Source organism: Puntigrus tetrazona, chromosome 16 (genome assembly GCF_018831695.1).
Source record: "Puntigrus tetrazona isolate hp1 chromosome 16, ASM1883169v1, whole genome shotgun sequence".
NCBI classification, from domain to species: Eukaryota; Metazoa; Chordata; class Actinopteri; order Cypriniformes; family Cyprinidae; genus Puntigrus; species Puntigrus tetrazona.
The window spans coordinates 22,832,969-22,856,177 of NC_056714.1; the positions used below are offsets into that span (position 1 = coordinate 22,832,969).

The window sequence follows — 23,209 nt, forward strand, 5'->3', positions numbered from 1 at the left end:
AGAGCATGCGCATCACCTGAACATTATGTAATAGTGATTCGTACAGGATAGTCAGAAGCAGCAGCACTGAGCATGATTTATTGATTTGTACATATTTATTTCATAGTATCTGACTTATTTTGCCTTGAAACAAGGAATAGATACAGAGAACAGATTAGATGCATTTCTTCGAACGTTTATAACTTTATAACACCACAAAACGTACAATAAACTTATATATAGGTGAGCTAAACCACTTTAGGAAATTTACTGTACATCCACTGTGAAAACTAAAATGATAGGTTGTTAAAATGTAAACATCAAGATGTGGCAATGGCATTTCAAACATTGATTAATTCAGAATATAAGTCCCATATTCTGTTTTTTGTAAGCTAGTTTTTAATTAAAATGTTTTAAACCTGAACATGCTGCAAAAAAAAAAAAAAAGCTTTGCAATTGTAATTACAGTTCTGCACCTTGCTGGCTGAATTCAGCTTCAGGAACTGATATGAACATTAACATAATTTGAATTAGGTTCCGAATTGCCCATATTCCTGAAAAGCTGTAGTAAGATTTAATAATTAAACACGCGATGAAAAAATCTAATCTTTAACGCAGCAGTTTGGCGATTTGTTTTCTGTGATGGTGGAAAATGTGTACAGCGGCTTCAGATCTGAAGAAAACCAAGGTAGCCTACTTTACCTTCGAGAGAAAGTTGTCCAGAAGAGCAAAAACCCGTAGAAAGGGGGCGTGTTTCCTGTTTGTGATTTCCTGGTAGCAGGTGACAAACCGGTTACGAACATAAATAAGGTGTTCTTCTTATTCTCCAGTTCAATACCTGGGTGTGGTTTATAACGATATAAAATCTTTCTGCACGTCAGCAGCAGTTATGGGTCAGTGCGTTTCCGCCTGAGGAAGCAACAACAGCAGAATGGGTGAGTATCTTCTATCTAGTGCATCTTTTTGATGTTTAGATTGTTAGATTAGATTGTTGCTCACACTTTATTTTCACTTTATAAGCGATTTTCGTCGGCATACGCAGTTGCTTCAGTGTGGAATAAAGTATTGTGTGTTGGACTAATTATTTTCTGCAGTCCATGCGCATTCTTTTATAGAAGAGGAGACATAAATCTATGTTTCAAATGATTTATTCGACAGATGCATATGATGCAAACATCAGCTGCTGAGTTCATTCACACAAAAAGTGCGTCGCACTCCAGCAGTTCTCAATATTCATCGTCGTTTCTCTTCAGTTCACAGCCTCTCAAGTTATTAGTCTCCATTTCTTTGTTTGGTGTTGTTTTCTTCTTGCAGGAAGGCTGACTTCCTCATTTCATCTGTAACTTATAGAACATGAAAAGCGACATACATGACCCCCGGCTCTCTCTCTCTGCCACTGCATTTAAGAGTTTTTTTTTTTATAAATTTATTGCTTTGATTATGCACATTTTATTGGACAATGAGTGGGACTGACCTGCATGTAACCCATAAACAATGTCCAGCTATCAGGGGAAGGATGTTGAACAATCCTTGGCAAGACTCCTTGTCTCCTCTTAGACTGTGAATATTATCCATCTGTTGTAGTTGGTTTGTGTGTTTGTATTGTTTTCAAACATTTACAGGGCAATGAAAAGTGTTATCTAGGAATAATTCATCATTAATGCCTTTTAAGAATGAACACACAATTCTATGGCTCACACAAGAGTTCATCAAAACCTCCACACTTAATAATAATGCTCTGATAATTGCTCAGCTGTATATAACCCGCATAATAACATTTGAGATGTGACAGGCTCTTTCTCTACTTGCAGCTTCAACCTGTATGGGATGTGGACCGGGATACAAAACCCCGTTGGATGCCATGAAGGGTGAGTTGCTTTAAAAAGTAAGACAGCATATTGTTTGAAGTGGTAGTTTATATTAACACACGATTTGGTAATACAGAGTTGCAACTTGCAAGGTATCAGTGACCTTTGATCTGAAAAGTCAGTAGCACTGAGCTCTACCATCATTGCATAACATGTTCCTGCAGCTCCTCCTCCCCACCATCAGAGGTCCTCCTTACTTGTAACATGGCATTGTTCTGAATTTCTTTTAGTTTGCTCACTGTTTTCTCTTACATATTCATGTTGACAGAAGTTGAGGCTTAGTGAACCAGTGCTTAAACTTGTGTGCATGATACACTGATTTGCAATTTATGGAGCTGATTGACATGCATCTGTCTCCTTTTGAATTTGTCTTTGAATGTGCTTACTTAAAAAAAATAAATAAAATGTAAATTTTTACTGTTGAATACTTTTAACTTATTAAAGTTTTTTTTAATATTTAGTGCATTAATGTTGTGCACACAAATGGTAACACCCTTTATGCAATTTATCAATAAATTATAAGGCACAAAGATCAATCAGCATTTAGACTCTGAACTTAAAGGCTTTCCTATAGGGCATCGAGAAGAGATTGTCTACTTGCCATGCATTTACCGCAACACAGACATTCAGAAACCTGACTATCTTGCAACTGTTGATGTCGATCCACAATCTCCCAATTTTTGCAAGGTAAAAGCCTTACCTGCAGCAACACGTTTTCATTTAATTTTTCTAGTATAACACCTACTTTAATATAATTTCTTTTGTAATGTAATGGTCTAGGTGATTCACAGGCTGCCCATGCCTAATCTAAAGGATGAGCTGCATCATTCTGGTTGGAATGCCTGTAGCAGTTGTTATGATGATTCCTCTAAAAGGCGCAATCGTCTCATTTTGCCTTCCCTGATCTCCTCCCGTATCTACGTCGTTGATGTTGGGACGGATCCACGGGCCCCAAGGCTTCATAAGGTTCATTTTAGTAAACGCTTTTTGTATACTGTAAGAACCTGTCTGTATAGGAATACCCTCATTGCGACGGTGTTAACATTGTGGGTGAACATCTGGGTTATTAATCCGAGAATTCAAAATATTTGGATGTTTTCATGCCATCTTGATCTACAATAGAAGCCTAAAGCGATATTTTTGGTTAAAATGCGTGTTCTATACCCCAAATTATAATTTGTTCTCTCATTTTAATAAATCGTAGCCACATACTAATATGTGCCATAATTTTGTAAATCGTGTCTATGTACTCATTCATACCCTTGAATAAATCCTTTTCCAGAGATACTTTTTTTGGGTCATGTGTAGGCCTCCATAGTTTACCCAGTATTTATTTAAATTTCTTTAAAAAAAATTACCAAAAAGCATAGAGCCTTAAAGAACCAGAAGCATGAAATAAAGTGTTTTAAAATCTACGACATAATGCTTAACATCAAGTTTGACCGCCACTTAATATGTGACTGTTGACTTCAAGAATGTTTAGTTTTTGCCAAGACCATGAATTCTTCTGATCTCTCATCTCTCTCTTCCTCCAGATAGTCGAGCCCATAGATCTGTTCTGGAAATGCGGCCTTGCCAACCCTCACACTTCTCACTGCTTAGGCAGTGGCCAAATCATGATCAGTACCATTGGAGATCCCTGTGGCAACGGCAAGGGTGAGATGCTGTGTTCACCTCTCTGTATTTTCAATTCAAATTTTAGGCTTGCCTAAAATTTGTGGTCGTTTTAAGGTGGTTTTGTGTTGTTGGATGGCGAGACTTTTGAAGTGATTGGCAACTGGGAGCAGCCAGGTGAAGCTACACCGTTTGGTTATGACTTCTGGTACCAGCCTCGCCACAACGTCATGATCAGCACTGAGTGGGGGGCGCCCAAAGCAGTGGGATGCGGCTTCAACCCTGCTGATGTCGAAGCCGGTATGTGTGTATTCAAGAGAAAGTTCGAGAGTGGTTGTAGCCGACTGGCAGTGATGATCAGATCTGTTTGTAGGTCATTACGGACGGTGCCTCCATGTGTGGGACTGGACCACACACAAACGGATACAGACTCTGGATCTGGGGGAAGAGGGTGCTATTCCTCTGGAGATACGGTTCCTGCACGACCCTGCTGCGGCTGAAGGATTTGTGGGCTGTGCGCTTCATAGCACTGTCTTCCGCTTCTACAAGACTCCGGCCAGTACATAAAAAGCAGATCCCTTTTTTAAGGGATGCATGCATTTTTTTTTAAATTCAGATCTTTTATTTTGCAGAAAGGGGACTGGGCAGCAGAGAAAGTCATCCAAATTCCAAGCAAAAAGGTGGAAGGTTGGGCTCTTCCTGAAATGCCAGGTGAATGCTTTAAGAAATGTAACAGTTTTTTTTTCTTGTCAAGTTTGAAGTTTTTTGTTATTTTATCCCTATTTTAATCTTTAATAATTATTATAAAATACTATTGTATAAAATAATTGACATCAGTAACCCCTTAAATATGATCAACTTTACAAACTAGGACTGTCAGTACAATAAAATGAATAATCAATTAGTTATAAATATTGAAACTAATATGAAATGTAGTAAATGTTTAGAAAATACTGTTTATATATATATCGCAAAAATACATTTTCTCAAAAAGGTTTCTCTCTCTCAAATTTTTCCTGAGCCCCAGTTCACCAATCTACTTAAATTGTCTGAAATAATAGTAATAACTCTCTTATTATAAATAGTAATTTACTCTTGTTTTTTTGGCCATAGGTCTCATTACGGATATCTTGATCTCACTGGATGATCGCTTCCTGTACTTCAGTAACTGGCTGCATGGAGACATTCGACAGTATGACATCACTGACAGGAGGAATCCACGTTTGGTTGGTCAGGTAAGATTAGCAGGATCAAGACATCTCTGTCAACATTTCCAAAATCACATCAAAGACAAATCAATCATCATTTTAATATTTATTTTAACATTTAACATCATTTTTAAGGTCTTCCTTGCGGGCAGCATTTTAAGAGATGGACCAGTGAAAGTATTGGAGGACAAAGAGCTAGATAGCCAGCCTGCCCCATGCATACTCAAGGTACCATTTTTATTTCCAAGTATGCTTCATGTGAGCGCTGCATAAACATTGGAGTGAGTCTTTTATGTAGCGGAAAACAGCCCAAAGCTGTTGGTAACCAATGAGTTGACAAATGACCCAGATTATTGTACTCCAAATCATTAGGTCATGCAGACCTAAACAGAGCAATTAGAGCACATCATTTGTTGGAGGTTAAAACGTTCCTTTCCTCATCAGGGAAAGCGTGTGCAGGGAGGCCCTCAGATGCTCCAGCTGAGCTTGGATGGAAAACGTCTGTACCTCACCACTTCTTTATACAGCGCCTGGGACAAGCAGTTCTACCCTGACCTCGTCAAGTGAGAAAAAAGCATTTTTATAGTAATTTTTTATTTAATTGCAAATCTGGTTTGTTTGTTATGCTGTGACACAAGTCTTATTTCTCTTGAGGGAGGGGTCTGTCATGATGCAGATTGACGTGGACACAGATAAAGGCGGCCTGAAGCTCAATGAGAATTTCCTTGTGGATTTCGGAGCAGAGCCAGATGGTCCTGCACTTGCCCATGAGCTCAGATATCCTGGTGGAGACTGCACTTCTGATATCTGGTTATGAAATTGGGGCTAAACCATTGTTTCAAGCAGCAGAATTATTTTTCCCATATTCTTAGTGGAGATATCATCAATATCATGATCATGTTTAATCGGTGTATGGGCCAAATCCTTACTCTTGTAATTCCTAACTGACACATAATAAAGATTGAGTTATGTTGTGAATCTCAACTACAAAAACTAATTTTCATTGTCTTTACATGCATTTTTTTTTTTATACTTTGCATCGAAGTGAATTCAGAGGCTCTCCCAATTGTTGTTGTAAGGGCTTTTCAAATCGTTCAGGTAGTTTTTGAGTTTGGTGCTTTAGAAAACCTCAAAGAATTAAAAATTGACATGCAAGTCTAATTATAATGGGACGGAATATTTCTACATTATTTTTAAGGTATGCTTTTCTTATCAAGATGCAATTACAGCACTACTAGTTTTTGGTTTTGTTTATTGCCATTGTAGTGCAAACATAGTTATCGCTGATTCTGAAGATAGTGACAAAAAATGTTCTGATAAATAACTACAGTACAGCTATAAATAATAGGAGGAATATGTAAAATGGTTAGTAAAAACATCAAAAGTAAATTACACACACATACGTTTCATAAAATAATAACTGTAAAAAGTTTTATGAAATATGAACATTTCAGCAATAGTAACTACACTAATATTTCTTACTATTATTCCTTTAGAATTAAGAGGCAAAACGACTAGTATGTTCAGTTTACAGCAGCTAATGTTTGAACCCTTTCAAAACCGCATGCTAAAAGAACTACACAAACTGCATGCATACAACAAAAGAACAGCAAGTTTATCACCTTTAGCTGTGTCTCAAAGCCTGGTGGGCTTCCTGCGTGGACAGCATTTGTTGGTTTTCTCTAAACGGCAGAGAATGTGGTCTCTATAGGCAGCTCTCGCTCTCTCTGTGTGTGTGTTTTGAGACGCAAACTACGTGTTGTATGCTGGAATCAGGCAGTTGATGTGGGCAGCCCCGGCGTGTCATCTCTCCACTCACTTTCTTAGCGAACCACACCGGCTATTCAGCAACAGGAGAAGCGCAGCTCCCAAATGGGGCAGTTAAAATACAGCTAAACCGATCATTTAAGCCTTCACCCTGTTTATTTTCAGGCAAGTAGTATGTTTAAATGTTTCCTCGCGTCGGTTCAAAAGTAGAAGAACGTTCTAAAGTAGAGACGTTGCGTTAGCTGCTTGGCTAAGTGTAGCATCCGTTTGTGTTTTTATGAGGCTTATCTTTTCAGGCCTTCATAACAGTTGAGCATTTAATAATAACTAGTCTTATTAAATTACGATGCTGTTCAGCACATATAATATTATACTGTTTTGAAGGGGAAATCTCTTTGAGCCATACAAGAGAGAAAAGTAGTCGACGTGTCTCTTAAAGGTTTCAGCTAAACATGCTCAGATGCTAACTTGAGTACAAAAGTCATATGACTGATAGACTGCTTGCTTTTATCGTCTGAAATAGGATAAAATAGTTAATGTTTTGATTTATAAAGCAGATCAGAGTATAAATATGGGTGTCGTTAAGAGTTTTGGCCGCCACAACTGCAAATATTTAGCTTGATGTGCTTGTACTCGGTTGTCTGTAGACTTTCAACTACGTAGCTAACATAAAAAGAAATAACATTGACAGTGTGTTTTTATGGCAAGCTGATAAACTAGTTCATCGTTGTTGTTTTAGTTCATCTAAATCATTATGTCCAGATCTAACCAGCTGATGCGTACATCAATCCAAATTATAGCTACCGAGTGTCTTTACAGACTTGGTTTTAAGTTTGTTGATTTTGTTTCAGTGTGTTTGATCTGAAGATTATTGGATTTCATGGTTTATTTATACTGTGACAGTCTTGTAATCTAGTTACTCGAGGATTTCACCAAAGTTAGATAATAATGGTTTTGTGGAAAGTGTTGTGGGTGTTGGCAGAAGGAGACTCTCGAGGCTGATCGTTCATCATGATCTACATGTTTTGTGTTCCTCTAGATCACTGTGTCTTCCTCTCACATTTCAGGGTAAAGGCTGATTGAATTTACTCTTTCCATTGCAATCGGAGAAGTTCAGTGAAACGTTTTGATACCGAACAATAGAAGTAGGCCTTTGCTTGTGGTTTGATCGGGATGAATCAGTGTCGCAACTCCTACTGTTATCAGTTGAGGCTTGTTGTAGAGCAGTATTTTTCAGTATCACAGGATTTAACTTGGAGAAAGAGCTCGTGAGCTAAAACAACATCTAAACTCTGTTTAAAGTAAACCATCCGCCAGAGTTGGAGTCCGCATGTGATATGTGAGAGGAGAGCTGGCATCTTCGTCAAGGCTGACTCATTTGACATGTGCTGTAATCTCATCGCTTTCAGAATCAGTTTTGATTTCATCTGTTAAAGTTTCTGTTCCTGGTCTGACATTTCAGTTATCTAAACTATTTTGCTCAAGCTGATTTAGCTAAACTAATCATTCAGTTTATCTGACTTGTCAACCTGAGGACTTTCTATCACTATTGTTAACAACAAGTAGAACCACGGGTACTTTTAGAGGGGACTGAGCTTTATATGGTGAACTGTTTATTTCTGATGGCCTGATCTGTTTTAAAGCACAATGGGTTTTTATAATGTAGCAGCTTTGTGGAATCTGAGACTGATGCTTTGCTTTATCTGATATTGGCCTGCTGGTAATGGTGAGGTAATCTGCTGGAGGCGGATTATGGCGCAGTCCTGCGTAGCTGTGGATCAGTGGGACGTCGTGACCCTGGGGAAGTGGCTCTCTGTAAAGCCTGTTCCTCTGGTTTATTGTGAATTTTATATTTGAATGGCTGTTTACAGTGTGCGTGGTCACATGTTGAGCAAAACTTCAGTTTTAGTAGCAGGGCATCGTGGAAGTAATTTTCCTCTTTAGTGTAAACTGATATTTTAAAGGCAGGATGAAATTGAACTGACACGTGTTTAAAGAAGTGTCTGCTCACCAAGTATGATTTATTTAATCAAAAACACAGCCATTATTCAAGTCTTTAGTGTCGCATGATCCTTCAGAAATCATTCTAATATGCTAAAAGCATATGCACTTATACATTTCTTATTATTATTGTTTTGCATATAGATTATTTTGATGAGCAGAAAGTTCTCAAGAAAGGATGATATCTTAACATTATAAATGTCTTACCTCACACTTTTGATTAATTTAATGTGACCTTGCTAAATAACAGTACACCTGTTCATTTCTTTAAAAAACATTATTGACCCCACTGAAAAGTCCCACCCACATATTTCCTACACTCATAAATTTAACATTACAGTACATTAAATGCATTGTGATTGCTTTCCTATTGTCATTACTGAAGCTTGCTTGCTGATGGTGTGTTTTTGTGGTTTTGCAGTGGCCTGAGAGTGTGTGGCCATGGGTGACACAGAGCTGGAGCTCTCCCCCGCCCGGCTCGAGGAGCTACAGAAGAGCCCATCAGCTTCCTCCACCTCCACCACCTCCTCGCTGTCCCTGCCCTCATCTCCTTCCTCTGGCCCTCATCCCCTCACCAGCTCCAGCCCGAGCACCAGTGAAGGCCTGTCCACCTCCAGCCCCCCTCTAGATGTCATATCCGAGGGAGTGGGCGAACTCAGCCTAGTCATCGATACCGAGGTGGCTAAGAAAGCCTGCCAGGAAGTTCTTCAAAAGGTGAAGTTCCTGAAAGTAGATGGAGAAGTATCTTCAGCCAGCTCGGAGCCAGTTTTGTTAAACGGTACAGCACACCCCGAGACCACAGATGGAGGAAAACCTCCCAAGATCAGCGAGGAGGAAGCAGAGCCTGTGAAGAATGTGCGGCGCCGTCAGAAAAACAACTCATCCAAGCAGTCCTGGCTCCTGCGGCTCTTTGAGTCCAAGCTGTTTGACATCTCCATGGCCATCTCTTATCTTTACAATTCTAAGGAGCCAGGTGTCCAAGCCTACATTGGCAATCGACTCTTCAGCTTCCGAAACGAAGACGTGGACTTCTACTTGCCCCAGTTGCTCAACATGTACATTCACATGGACGAGGATGTGGGCGACGCCATCAAGCCCTATGTGGTGCACCGCTGCCGGCAAAGCATCAATTTCTCCCTGCAGTGCGCCTGGCTGCTGGGGGCCTACTCTTCTGACATGCACATCTCCACGCAGCGCCATTCCCGTGGCACCAAACTGCGTAAACTCATCCTGTCAGACGAGCTCAAGCCCTCCAGCCAGCGCATCCGCAGGGAGTTGCCGCAGCCTCCCCCTTCCTGCCCCCCACCCCTTCATCACGGTCAGGGCATGAGCGAACACAGCCTCTCGCCCTCCAAACGCACCCACCAACGCTCCAAATCCGATGCCACCGTCAGCATCAGCCTCAGCAGCAACCTAAAGAGAACTGCCAGCAACCCTAAAGTAGAGACCAGCCAGGATGAGGTGAGACACCTGTTACGTCACATGCTTGCTTTACCTAGTTAGTTTCATGTAAGCTGCTTTTAGATGATCCGTCACTGGCCGTCGCGTCCACCTCCCACAGATGTTGTTTCTCAGCTGTTTCATGCAAATGCAGAAGGCAAACCACTCAGATTTGTGTGGTTTCTATGGCTGCGCTGGAAAAGGCGTGTCGGTGTTCCACTTGATGTGACGCTGACTCTCGGACACGCTCTATAAAGCAAACATTAATGTAGTTATTTTAATGGCAGATGGATGAGCAATGTGAACTTGCAGCATCCTAATTGAAATGGAACCTAAAATGTGACTGCTTTTCATAGGTAACATTTCTGCTGGTAAACTTTTATATTACCGTGCAATTAATATTGACATTTAGTAAGCATTAGAAATCAAATTATCACCATTTTTCATTGAAACAACAGATTTCTTTATAGTGATGTTTACAGGACTCCAATAATTTTATTATTTTTTTTAATACAATCAACAAAAGCTTTCATCCGCTTTTATCTGATCAACAAGTTCCAACCCTACATATTTTTTTTTTCCAAAATCCATTTATATCTATTCCCAATATGGAATAGATCTGTTGCTATTTACATTTCATAATGACTTGCTGTCTAGATGGGTAGTTCACTTGGGTTTGGAACAGAAATGTCATCTTAGTGTGTTTTAGTTGGTCTGCCACGTGGCACCTATAAATGTAAATTTTCAGCTCTAATCACAGTGAAGGCAGAAGCCAGCAGGGGAATGAATAGATTTTTGTTTTTGCTCTCTGAAAATAATTAACTACCACTGCTGACTGATTCCCAGAAGAATGATGACAGCTCTGCAGCTCTTCTGTTAAGACAGCCCCTCTCGTTTTGTGTTCATTTGCACAGTCACGATGATAGTCCTCAGGTCTAAATGTCATGCCATTAACAAATCACCTCTCACGCTGCTAATAAGTGGCACATTGCTATTCACAGGTCCAGGATTAGATCTGAGATCAGTGTGACAGGCAGATCAGATCTTGTTTGTACCACATAAATTAGATTACTCTTATCACAGGAGATTCCAGGTAGACATCAGACCGACATTAAAGGGATAGTTCACCCAAAAATAAAAAAATTAGTTATTCATTAATTGTTCACCCTAATGTTGTCCCAAACCCATAAGACAAAAAGGGACAGAAAGCTCTTACAGGTTTGAAATGACATTTTTAAATAAACTATTTCTTTAAATTTTGTAATGATACCAGATGAGATGTATACAATAATTTTGCAGTAATGTATTTTGACCAGTAATGTAATCTGACCCCAAACAGTAGTGTATCACTAGTATACGTTTAGTATATGATTTTTTTTTACTCTAAAGTAAGAATTAATGCTTCAGATTGTTGGTTTATCTTCGTTCCCCTTAATAGCAGGCTAATTGGTGTGGTTAAGGGGAGTGGAGAGTAGTTACAATTTGGCAATATATCATAATACATGCTGTATTATCTGATAAGACTTTATGATCTGTAATCAAAGTCATGGCAGATTTGCGTAAATATGTCAATAAGGATATTAATTCATTTGTGAATGTCACTATGTTTTTACAGATTTGTGTCCTTGGCTCGTCTTAGCCAACCATTAACCCAGTTGACACAATTGGTGTTAAAATCAAGATGACTGTTTAATTGGTCTGACCAATATATGTCAATGTCTAATTTATAGTAAGTTTACAATTTATGTACAACCCTTTCACCAGCTTGGATGTTAGTAGAGACCATATTGACGTGGCAATTACCTTTTGTGTGTCCTGACTATTATAGTGTATCAGTGAAACCGTAGGGTTCTATTGTGATGTGTAACTTTAGAGCTCCCTTCCGATTCTTCTTCATTTTAACCTCATCCCACAGCACACACACCCTCAGTTCTGACGTTCAAGCATGTGCACATGATCACTCGCCTTCCTGTTTTATCTTACTGCGTAGTTTCTTCCCCCGAACGTGATCTTGGTGCAGCATGTGCTGCTATGGCAACAGCGATCACAGATGTCGCCACTACGCTGGTAAATGGAGTAAAGATCGGCTATTATGAAATGCGTTGCTCTACAACGCCATGCTGTTTGCACACTTCAGTGAGCTTCTTTTGAGAGCCAAAGGTGTTAACGTGGGAATGCCACTTTGCGGTTTCATCTCCTTGTGAAGTGCCGTGTAGGTGTCTAACGTGAACTGCGTTAAGCCTGAACAAACATTAGTCAGGATAGATTTGCTCAAAGTCTTGATTTCTTTTTTTTGAGAAACAGCTGTATGTTTTAATGGACACACATGTGCATTGTAAAAGGAAAAATGCAGCTTTTCTTGGTTTAAGCATTTTGTCGTGCTTACTTTTCTATTGGCGGGGGCAGAGGCTTATCTTATATCCCACACACACCGCACTGATAAGTTAACCAATCCACTGTGATTTATTTGCACATTTAAGCTGTAGTTTTTCAACCTAATCATATAAATATTTCAGTCTGCTGGATTTTCTTTGTCCAAACAATGAAGATTTATTTTAGAATGATAAAACGGGGCTTATCATCTCTCTTTTTTTGAAAGCCTGTCAGGATAGAGGTTTGCCATTAGAGAAAGTCCACTGTGTGTTATCATGTGGAATTTGAACCCCTCTTTGGCTATAGAGACTGATGGCTCATTCTCCCCCATTATGTCAATTCAACCAGAGCACAAATCTGGGTTACAGTGATGTATTTACAATGGAAAATTTTCGGCCATATTGAAATACTATTTTTTTCCAAAATGTAGACTGTTTGTTTTTGACATTATTTTAGCGCAAATAATACACTAAATAAGATTTTTTGTGTGTGTATATATGTATATATATATATATATGTATGTATGTATGTATATATGTGTGTGTGTGTATGTGTGTCTAAACCTCTAAAATGAACAAAAAAATCGATTTATGGATCAGTAAACATATTAATGTAATTGATTTATATAAATATCATATTCATCAAAACAAGCCTATTATACATTCACAGTGTAACCTTGATTCTTAAAGGGAAAAAAAATGGGATGAGTCAATTATTTTTAATCATTCAACATTTTTAATCAGCATTATTTTATTTTGTTTTCCATTTTCTAAGTGGTGCAATAGTTGCCTCCACATGACTACATCTTGTAAACAAGACCAAATTGTAAAGTTACTGTTTGCTGGATTAGGTACAAGTAAACAAGACAGCTGTTGATACTCCCTGAAAATTTGAGCAAGGCCGCTGTTTGACACTCCCCGAGAACTGAGACACGCCAGCTGTTACACGGCCCTGGAGAACAGAATTTTGTCCATGCGAGTTGAATGCAAAGTATGTTTATTAGTGGCCAATGCAGGGTTGTAATTATGATCGTACGCTGTGGGGGAAGAAGCCTGGTAGATCTGGCTTAGATGCTCTGGTATCTTTTTCCAGATAGCAGAAGGGAAGAGGAGAGTCTTTCTTTTCTTAGTTGCTGGATCTTAAGGGGCAGCTTTCTGATTTAGGGTATAGTCAGGCTCCAGTGTTCACTGTGCTTGCACTTTATTTTGTGCAGCCAGCTGGGTTGTGTGGATTTGTTTATTTGCATAACTAGCTAATGCATCATTGACCAGGGCTTAACAATCAGGATGTTTTCCATAGTTCATAGTTTTGGCCCATGCAGAAACAGTAGTAGTATTTTGTATTTTTAGTTTCTTCTTTTTGTATAAGCTTTTTTGTTTTGCCAATTTAAAGATTAAAACTTTCAATAGATATACACTATAAAGTACTGTTCAAACATAAGATTTTTTTAATAACTACTATATGTAAAAATTCTAATTATTACCTATTACTAATTATTAGCATGCCTATTGGCATCATATTGGCTCTTTATTAGCTAGTACCAGTAAACCATAATTTCTAAATTATATATAAAGCACATATTCTGCTTGACCATACCATATTCTACATTCTTAATTCTACAAAATACCTAACTTAACTACCTTACTATTTATAAGCAGCAAATTAGGAGCAAAAGTCATAATGAATAGTTTGTTAATAGTGAAAAGTAGACCACAAATGTACATAATGTACTGATTGTTTTTATTTTCTTTTAACTTTTCTTTTATTATAATTTTTTCTTAACAGGACACTTTAGATTGATCAAAAGGGAAAGTAAAAACATTGTACATTGTTACAAAAGATTCCTTTTATATCTTTCTCTTTAATTTGCGGTAAAATGCAATAATCAATAGTGCAGTTAGCATAACCTGTGTATATATGTCCTCACATTTCAGCTTTCCACTCACTTTTGCACTAATATAGCCTATATGTGCATCATAATGAATTATAGTAGTAGTACTATTATTATTTGGATATTTAACAGTAGTATAGTTGAGTTGTTGAAATAAGTTTTCATGCCGTGCACTGTCATAACCAAACTTGGCGTGATATCTAGCAATTAAAACTGTTATGTTCTTGTCCTAACCAGCTATAACTAGTGACAGTTGTTTCTATGGCATTACCACACCCCACGTGAAAACTCATTGGTTGAAAGTTCTGCGTCTTATTACAGTACATTAAACATGAAATGTCTTCTGATTTGCAGATCAACAGGTTTTTTTAATATAATACCATTATCGGTATGATCAAGGATCTTTGGGAGTGTGCGGTTGGCAATCTACCATGAATGTTAATACGGAAATGTCATTTTTTGATAAGGGTTTATGGTTGGGTTTCTAAATCATAGCCATTTTATGTTAATATGTAGATGATAAAAGTAATCCAGCCCTGAGGAATGGTCTTGCCAGAGGAGGAGTGTATATAGATGCGTGTGTGTGTGTCTCATGTAATCTCCCTCAACCCTCATCTTGTCCTCACCACCATCATGGTGCTTTACATGTATTTGATCAGAGCGGCTCTCAGAGATTAGACCCAGTCACCATCAGCAGCCAGAGATAAATATGACACAGTAATTTTTTTCAGGCCTGTGGAGTCACGGCCAGGCCCTGCTGCTCAAACAGATGGGATGAGTGTAACCTTGAGATGTGTTTTTGTCTTGTTCTGACCCCCCTCCACCCTCCCTTGCTCTTGCACTGTAACTCCCCCCTCCCTGCTCTTCCTTTTCCCAGGATCTGAGCTCCAGCTCCGACAGTCTCGAGCTAGAGGCTGGTACAGTAAGTCTCTCACCGTCTAATAGCGCTCCTCTGTGCGTAGTGGGATGATGGCTGTGTCTGTTTGCAGGCGGGGTTGACTCCACAGATTCCTTCAAATGTGTGCCTTCAAGATTTGCAATCATGTTATCAAAAATGTCACAAATTGGGCATAGTATTGGCATTTTACATGAAAAGGTACAAATAGGCTGTATAAATCTAGGTATTTTTTTTTTTATCATCTTAACTTCTGGAGACAAAACTAGATATCGGATGATATTTAAATTATGCACTTATTGCAATGTTTTTTTTATGTAATTTTAATTACAGCCTAATTGTTTTTGGAACTGTTTAGTGTCTGAATACAGTTTAAAACACCAGTTTCATAAAAAAAAATTGTCTTGTATGTAGCATATCTTAGTTCTTCAGTAGATGTAGGATTTAGGTATTTTTTCTTAAATGTAATGAGACACCAATTTGTACCTTATTTGTGAAAAATTCCTATTGCATGTTGCGTATTCATGTGAAGGCAATTCTTCATTCGCGAACTGATGGCATGCTTGCAAACACTTGTTCTTTGTGTGGTTGTTCTTTTCAGTTTTAGCTGTAATAATTATTTGGATGTGGCATTTTCCTCTCATTCTCTTATTTGATCAATCAATCAATGTCTAAGTGTAAGAGTTTTTGACTAATAAAGTTAATAAAAATGGGGCAGTTAGATTTGTTTTGGGTTCTGTGGTTTCTTACAGAGAGTTTATAAACCTTGGGAAAGGAGAATTCTCTGGAAAGTGTTTAAATTTGGTGGAATGAGTTCTTTGGTGTATTGGGCGGTCTTTTGCGTATTTGCAAAAGGTTAAGTGGCATTCGAAGTTCTTTGGGGGGGAAAAAGTGATTTTATTGTCATGTTTCTGTAACCCCTTCTACATGGATTACAGATATCTATGTATCATTTGACATCTATGAACCATGGGTTGCACATGTGGAGGAGTTTGATGAGTCTTTCTCCACATTTTTCTGTCCTTGGATGACCTTGTGTATTTGTGTTAATACTTTTTCCTCATTTCAGGTGATGCTATTCATTCATGACTCACTTGCTCTACCCTGTGGTCAGCTGTTGCTAAAACACTCTCTCTCACCATTTCTGATTTGTTTTTACGTCCATGCTTCACTTTGAGTTTAGAATGCTGTGCCGATCATGCATGCACATTTTTTAGCAGTTTTGAGCACTGCTCCACATGTTCCTATGCTGAATAATTAAACAGTCATGTGCAATAACACATCTATAGACAATTCAGTGATTGGTTTAGTTTGGATGCACGGTCGGCTCCAAAGTTTTAGGCTTTGGTACGATACCAGCTCTGATATTGAGGTGTTGATACTAAATCAGACTGTGATAGATTAAACGTGTACATAGAAAACCAATAATAATTTTTTATTTTCATTAATTGCCATTTAGCTGGGATAGGAGTGTTTTAACATTGGGGAAAAAAATAACACGCCTCCTTTTAAAAATTATAGTTTGCCCAAAAAATTTACAATTTGGTTTTAATTACTCCTCCCTTGTATTGTAAGATTTTTGTTCATCTTCAGAACACAAATGAAGATATTTTTGATGAAATCTGAGTTTTCTGACTCTGTATATTAGACTGCAATGCAACTAACATGTTGTGAGGCCCAGAAAGGTAATAAGGACTTCACTAAAATAGTTCTTGTGACATCAGTGATTCAACCTCAATCAGTATAAAGCTACTAAAATACTTTTGTGCAACTATTTCTTTTCTTACATACACGTGTTGTATTCTCATGAACATGTTGAATACTGACACAGAAGAAAATAAATTGTTGATTGAATTTTTTGCACAAAAATATCTCGTGGCTTTAGAAAATTATTTTATTTTAAAGATATCCTTACTATCTTTCTGGGCCAACGTGGTAGTTGCGTTTGTCTATTCAGAAAGCTCTCAGATCTCATCAAAAAATATCTTAATTTGTGTTATGAAGATGAATTAAAGTCTTATGAGTTAGAAACAACATGAGGCTAAGTAATTAATGACAGAATTTTTTATTTTTGGGTGAACTATCCCGTTACACCACTCCAAAAAGAAAATTTTGTCATTAATTATTTACCTCCATGTTATTCCAAACTCGTGAAAGCTTTGCTTCAAAACAAAATGTAACATATTTTGGATGAAAACCAGGAGGCTTGTGACTGTCTCATTGACAGCCAAACAACATGTCTGAATGTCATGGTGCAGAAAAGTAAGAGATGTTGTCTGAATGCTCCATCAGTGGTTCAACCGTAATATTAGGAAGCTACGAGAATACTTTTTGTAAGGAAAGAAAACAAAAATAATGAATTTATTTAAAGATTCGGCACTATAACATCACCGTAGCACCATTTTGGACAGCATCTGGTATATGCAATCAGATTACGCAGTTCTATGTTAGATGAAAAGATAGATCTTGTATGTGTATTTACGCTTTGATTTGTACAAACAGCATGTCTTTCCATTGTGTCCAATACAGAAATGTGTACTTCGATTGCATACACCGGATGCTTTCCAAAATGGCACTACGATAATGTTGCTTTTCTGCTACTTTTCAATCACAGGCCTCCCAGTTTTCCTCTAAAATACCTTAAATTGAACATGAACAAAGCTTTTACAGGTTTGGAATGACATGGGGGGTAAGTGATCGATGACAAAATTTTCCTTTTGAGGTGGAGTAACCCTTTAACTTTGCTTTTATGTTTCATGTTATACCATTTGAATATTCGAACTGTGCTAAATATAAAAACATTTGCTATATATTGGTATCGTACCATTTTTAAACCGGTGGTACTTTTTTAAAAATGTATTATTGCTTTTTTTTTTGTCATACGACCCTTTTTGTTAGAATAATTTTCAGCAAATTTCCAAATCTATTTGCGTATGTTTCATTTTGTGCATTAAAATGACTTTTCTCTTCTTTTTTTTTTTTTTTTTTTCCCCCCATCATCTTTCAATCTCAATCTTCAATCTCTCTCAGCCTGTACGTCTGACCCCTCAGAGGGAATTTATTAAGTCTCTCATGGGCATCGGGAAGAGACTGGCCACTCTGCCCACTAAAGAACAGAAGACCCAGAGGCTCATCTCAGAGCTGTCCCTACTCAACCATAAGCTGCCTGCCCGGGTCTGGCTTCCCACAGCTGCCTTTGACCATCATGTTGTGCGTGTGCCCCACACCCAGGCCGTCGTGCTCAACTCAAAGGATAAGGTAAGGCTGTGCTAAGATAAGAATTTTGAAGTTGAAGAGTTCTACGGGGCTTTGAAGACTTCATCTTTTCCAATTTCATGCCTAAATGTTGTTAAACTGTCCTTTTTCAGGCACCATACTTAATTTACGTAGAAGTTCTGGAATGTGAAAACTTTGAGACATCAAGTGTGCCGGTGAGAATCCCAGAAACACGGATTCGCAGCACGCGATCTGTAGAGAACCTTCCAGATTGTGGCATCACACCTGACCAGCGTGCCAGCAGCTTCTCCACGGTTCCCAATTACGACAATGATGATGAGGCATGGTCTGTAGATGACATCGGAGAGCTGCAAGTGGAGGTACTCACACAGAGCGACTATAATGGCATCTTCTACCAGTTTGATTTGTTTGAGAACTGACCTTTATTTTTTTGGGTCCTTTTAGCTTCCAGAGATCCATACCAACAGTTGTGACAACATTTCCCAGTTCTCAGTAGATAGCATCACCAGCCAGGAGAGCAAGGAACCTATTTTTATTGCAGCTGGAGATATCAGGTACACCTGGAGATAATGCATCAGCAATTCCAAACAGTGAGATATACAATGCTAATTTAAGTGGAATGTTTTTGTTATCTCAGACGACGTCTGTCTGAGCAACTCGCCCACACCCCCACCACATTTAAGAGGGACCCAGAGGATCCCTCAGCCGTAGCCTTAAAGGAACCGTGGCAGGAGAAAGTGCGGTATGTGTATGACATTCTGTACCAAGCTTGGTTGTTTCAGTCATGTGTTGAGTCTGATTTAATCATTCCTATGTTGCTGAATAGACGAATCAGGGAAGGCTCCCCGTATGGCCACTTGCCCAACTGGCGTCTCCTGTCTGTTATTGTGAAATGTGGCGATGACCTCAGACAGGAGCTTCTCGCCTATCAAGTGCTGAAACAACTGCAGGTTGCACTCTTTATGTTTTGTCTTTCAAAATAGGGCTAAATCTAGGTATGCATAATATATCAGTACCATAGTGGATTAGACAGTGTTTTATATTTCATTTTTTTTATTTCTCTCACTGTTATGATGCCAAAATAATTTTTATAATAGTTAATTTTAGGTTTTAGTGTTTAGATTTTTAACTGCTTTATTTTTCTGCTATTTTAAATCTATATTAACTTAGAAGATATTCCCCAGTTTCACAGACAAGGCCTTAAGGCTAGTCCTAGACTGAAATGTAAATCTGAGCTGTTTCAACTTAAAGAAATAGATCTTAAAACATGTCAGTGCCTTTATTTTGTCTTAATATGAACACCAGTAAAGCTTTTTTCTAAGGCATGTTTTTAAAAATGATTTAACTGTCCTAATTGAACTATGGCCTAATACTGGCTTAGGCTAAAACCTGTGTATGAAATCGGGTTATTATGCTTTAAATAATAATGTACACTATCTACTTCAGTGTCAAATGATCCTTTAGAAATTGTTCTGATATGCCAATTTCTTTCTAAAGAATAATTTATTTTTATTAATGTTGAAAACAGTTTTGCTGCTTAATATAATTATAGAAAATATTTTCTTTTCAGGATTCTTAGTTGATTCTATATATCTCTTACTGACCCCAAGCTTTTGAACAGTAGTTTACGGTGTGTTTATTGAAGTGAGGTCTGCTTAGGCATAGTTGCTATACTGGATCCTCTCACCATGTTTGTTGTCTTCTAGATTATTTGGGAGCAAGAACGGGTTCCCTTGTGGATAAAGCCCTACAAGATCCTGGTCATCTCCTCAGACAGTGGTATGATTGAGCCAGTGGTCAATGCTGTGTCCATTCACCAGGTGAAGAAACAGAGTCAGCTTTCATTGCTTGATTACTTCCGGCAAGAGCATGGGAACTACAATACAGAGGAATTCCTTACCGCTCAGCGCAACTTTGTTCAGAGCTGTGCTGGCTACTGTCTCATCTGCTATCTGCTGCAGGTCAAGGACAGGTGAGAAAAGGCAATGCCTCAATCATAGTGGAAAATAAATCATTTGGATAAGTTGTAACCACTCTTTTGTCTTGTTTGTCAGGCACAATGGAAATATCCTGCTAGACTCTGAGGGCCACATCATTCACATCGACTTTGGCTTCATCCTTTCCAGCTCTCCACGTAACCTGGGCTTTGAGACATCTGCCTTCAAACTAACCAGTGAATTTGTGGATGTAAGTACAGCTTGATGAAGGCATTATCAAATGTGGAGAAGGATTTTAAAAAAAATGATCAGCATCTCCATATAAGCCTTAATTTGATAAACTCTGCTTTTCTTTTAGGTAATGGGAGGACTTGATGGAGACATGTTCAATTATTATAAAATGCTTATGCTCCAAGGCCTCATCGCTGCTCGCAAACACATGGAGAAGGTCATCCAGATTGTAGAAATCATGCAGCAAGGTATTGATCATCTTTGTCTTTCTATATTCATTTGAGGACATGTTATCGTTAAGTTTTTCAGTTGCATTTTATTTTACAGTATGTGTACTTAACCAAGAAAGTATTAGTAATATAAGCTAACTACTTGGGGTAGGTTCAGGGTTAGTACCTAATTATTACCTAGATATTGTAATTACTAAAATAAGTACATAGCATGTACGTGAGAAACAGGACTGTAAAATATAAATTACTACCAGTTGTCCTATTAAACGTTTTATATGTCCTACAGGTTCTCAGCTTCCCTGCTTCCACGGCTCCAGCACCATCCGTAACCTGAAGGAGCGTTTCCACATGAACCTGACGGAGGAGCAGCTTCAGGTGTTGGTGGAGCAGATGGTGGACGGCTCCATGCGCTCCATCACTACCAAGCTCTACGACGGCTTTCAGTATCTCACCAACGGCATCATGTGAACAGTTGCCATAGGCGCGCACGGACTAGAGCGCTAAAACTGGAAAAAAAAGGCTGCACCACTTTGAAAACCACTCCTAACGCCCGTTTCCCATAACCATCCTTGTGTTTCTACACCCTTCAGACCGATTATCTTTAAAGATGGATTTTTTTTTTGTGTGTGTGTTCTTTTTTTCTTTTTTTTTTTACCCTGACTGAAGAGGTCTTGAGCTGTGAAGTAACTGTTTGTTGTCTTTTTTTCAACAGCCTTTCCTTTTGTTTGAACCCTCCCTTTTTTTGTCACGTCATCTTGCAGAACTCTGGACGGCCAGAGTTGAATTTTATCTAGCTTTCCAGTGCCTCATTTAAACACTACGCTGTTCTGTGACTCACCTGTGTACTGACTGACTTCAACAGCCCATGTTATCATCATCAGCAGCAGCTTTTTTGTTGCTATGTCACTAATGATACATACTTTGGATGTATAACGTTCATAATTTCAACACGCACACACAAACACACACACACACAGTGGGGTGGAAAAAAGGAGATGCTGTGTCAAAGCCTGTAAATTGCATTGTGAAATGAGGGAATCGGGTGGTAAACATTGCTGTATTGTTCAGCTTTGTGAAGTCAGTGTTACATGAACTGTTCAATAGAGATCTTCAGCTCAGTGCCGACAAGTCAGAGACCATTAAGCCATGAAACTTTGCTTAAAGCGCTCTCGTTTGACCCTTGTAAGAATCGCTTGAGCTGTAATAGGCTTAAAGAAGCTTTTTAATTCGATATGGATGTGTTAAACATCAAAACACCAAAGACCCAGACCAGTGACTAATCATACGAGAGTTTTAATCTTGAATTGATATAATTAGGATTTACTTAAAATAACCTGGTTTGTTTTCTAGGTCAAAATAAATGTATGAAGAAACTATTTTGAGTTTCCAAAGGTCTGGACTGGAATATGTTGGACTGAGAAATATGAACACTATTTATTGCCCTTTTACAGATATTTCATATACTTACATGACACTTATGAAATTACAGTCTCAACGTTCTCTGTGGATTTCATTTCATTTTGTCGTTTTGTTCGGCACACGTTATAATCTAAGTTGTGCTACTCTGTACAGCTAACCTGAATTTATAATGTGCAGTCTTAAAGCTGATCTCAATCTGAGGTGGGCAGCCATGTTTAAATGTGTGACTGTAAGCCACTGGAGGTTTTTTTTTTTTTTTTTTTAAACCGAGGAGTTGTTTAGAATCTGTTGCACAGGAGAAATGGAAAGGGCTATGAAAAAGCGAGAGAAATCAACACATTGAATCAGCACATTCTTTGTTTTTATTTCCTACACATGTACAGGTATACAATTTCTTGCCTAAAATTTCTAGTTTTTTATTTTTCTTTATTCTCATAGAAATTGGGCATGTGTTGAGCCTCGTCTTATTTCCCTGTGACATCAGCGCTTCTCTTAGTAGTTTTAATTCATTCTCTTAGCGGGAGCCACCATTTCCATTACTTTTGTTTGTTTGCCCGAGCAAGGGCAGTTTAGACAATGTGTACGTTTTCAACATGCTTATCTTTTCTCTTTACTATTTTGTATTTCTATTGTTTCAACGTCAGACTTTCCTTTTGAGATTTGTAAAACGGACCAGCTCTTAAGATCATGTGAATAACCTTCCTTGTGAATGTTCCTTTGTATAATAAATTAAATGTTCCCGTTACACAAATTGTATATTTAAAAAAAAAAAAAAACAGTCTTTGGAGACCCTGTAATTTTTTTGTTTGTTGTTTAATTTTTACATTTTATTTATTTTTGGTGCAAATTTGAATATCACAATCCTACATACCACCATTGAAATTCTAGTGTAGTGTATGCCTATGGATCCTTTACAAAAATATAATGAATAGAAAAATAATAGTACTTAGTATTTAAAAAAAAAAGCTACAAATTATTTTACTATATTGTACTAGCGATAATTTATGCTTAACCGTAGTTGCAGAAAAAAGTAAGCACTGAGTAGGTTACTTAGAAATTGTATAAAAAATTGCCATTTATTTCTACGTTTATGAATAATTTTTATTGTGAGGCCCTGAA

At 38.1% G+C, this 23,209-nt stretch overlaps 2 protein-coding genes across 3 annotated transcripts; both read left to right on the forward strand.

The window, feature by feature from the left end:
* The first annotated feature begins 759 nt into the window (after positions 1-759).
* selenbp1 (selenium binding protein 1) lies at positions 760-5,666 on the forward strand. The gene is made up of 12 exons (XM_043260487.1): positions 760-914; positions 1,791-1,847; positions 2,422-2,534; positions 2,628-2,813; positions 3,383-3,503; positions 3,579-3,761; positions 3,835-4,016; positions 4,094-4,172; positions 4,575-4,696; positions 4,805-4,897; positions 5,114-5,232; positions 5,324-5,666. The coding sequence occupies exons 1-12, from the start codon at positions 911-913 to the stop codon at positions 5,484-5,486; spliced, it is 1,422 nt and encodes a 473-aa protein (XP_043116422.1). The 5' UTR covers positions 760-910; the 3' UTR covers positions 5,487-5,666.
* Positions 5,667-6,453: 787 nt separating this feature from the next.
* On the forward strand, positions 6,454-22,871 carry pi4kb (phosphatidylinositol 4-kinase, catalytic, beta). 2 transcript variants are annotated; one of them, XM_043260484.1, is made up of 12 exons: positions 6,454-6,601; positions 8,859-9,898; positions 15,019-15,063; positions 18,067-18,294; positions 18,405-18,632; positions 18,718-18,827; positions 18,911-19,015; positions 19,100-19,223; positions 19,980-20,245; positions 20,328-20,460; positions 20,569-20,689; positions 20,958-22,871. In XM_043260484.1, the coding sequence occupies exons 2-12, from the start codon at positions 8,879-8,881 to the stop codon at positions 21,137-21,139; spliced, it is 2,562 nt and encodes an 853-aa protein (XP_043116419.1). In that variant the 5' UTR covers positions 6,454-6,601; positions 8,859-8,878; the 3' UTR covers positions 21,140-22,871. The 2 variants fall into 2 exon arrangements, with proteins under 2 accessions (XP_043116419.1, XP_043116420.1); XM_043260485.1 differs by lacking the exon at positions 15,019-15,063.
* Positions 22,872-23,209: the final 338 nt, after the last annotated feature.

Bases quoted from the DNA above. Each gene is read 5' to 3' on its own strand.
- selenbp1 (XM_043260487.1), top strand. The intron at 3,762-3,834 runs GTATGTGTGTAT...ATCTGTTTGTAG, and splicing joins CCCTGCTGATGTCGAAGCCG to GTCATTACGGACGGTGCCTC. The intron at 4,017-4,093 runs GCCAGTACATAA...TTTATTTTGCAG, and splicing joins TCCGCTTCTACAAGACTCCG to AAAGGGGACTGGGCAGCAGA.
- pi4kb (XM_043260484.1), top strand. From the start codon at position 8,879: ATGGGTGACACAGAGCTGGAGCTCTCCCCCGCCCGGCTCGAGGAGCTA. The intron at 18,295-18,404 runs GTAAGGCTGTGC...GTCCTTTTTCAG, and splicing joins TGCTCAACTCAAAGGATAAG to GCACCATACTTAATTTACGT. The intron at 19,224-19,979 runs GTTGCACTCTTT...GTTGTCTTCTAG, and splicing joins AAGTGCTGAAACAACTGCAG to ATTATTTGGGAGCAAGAACG.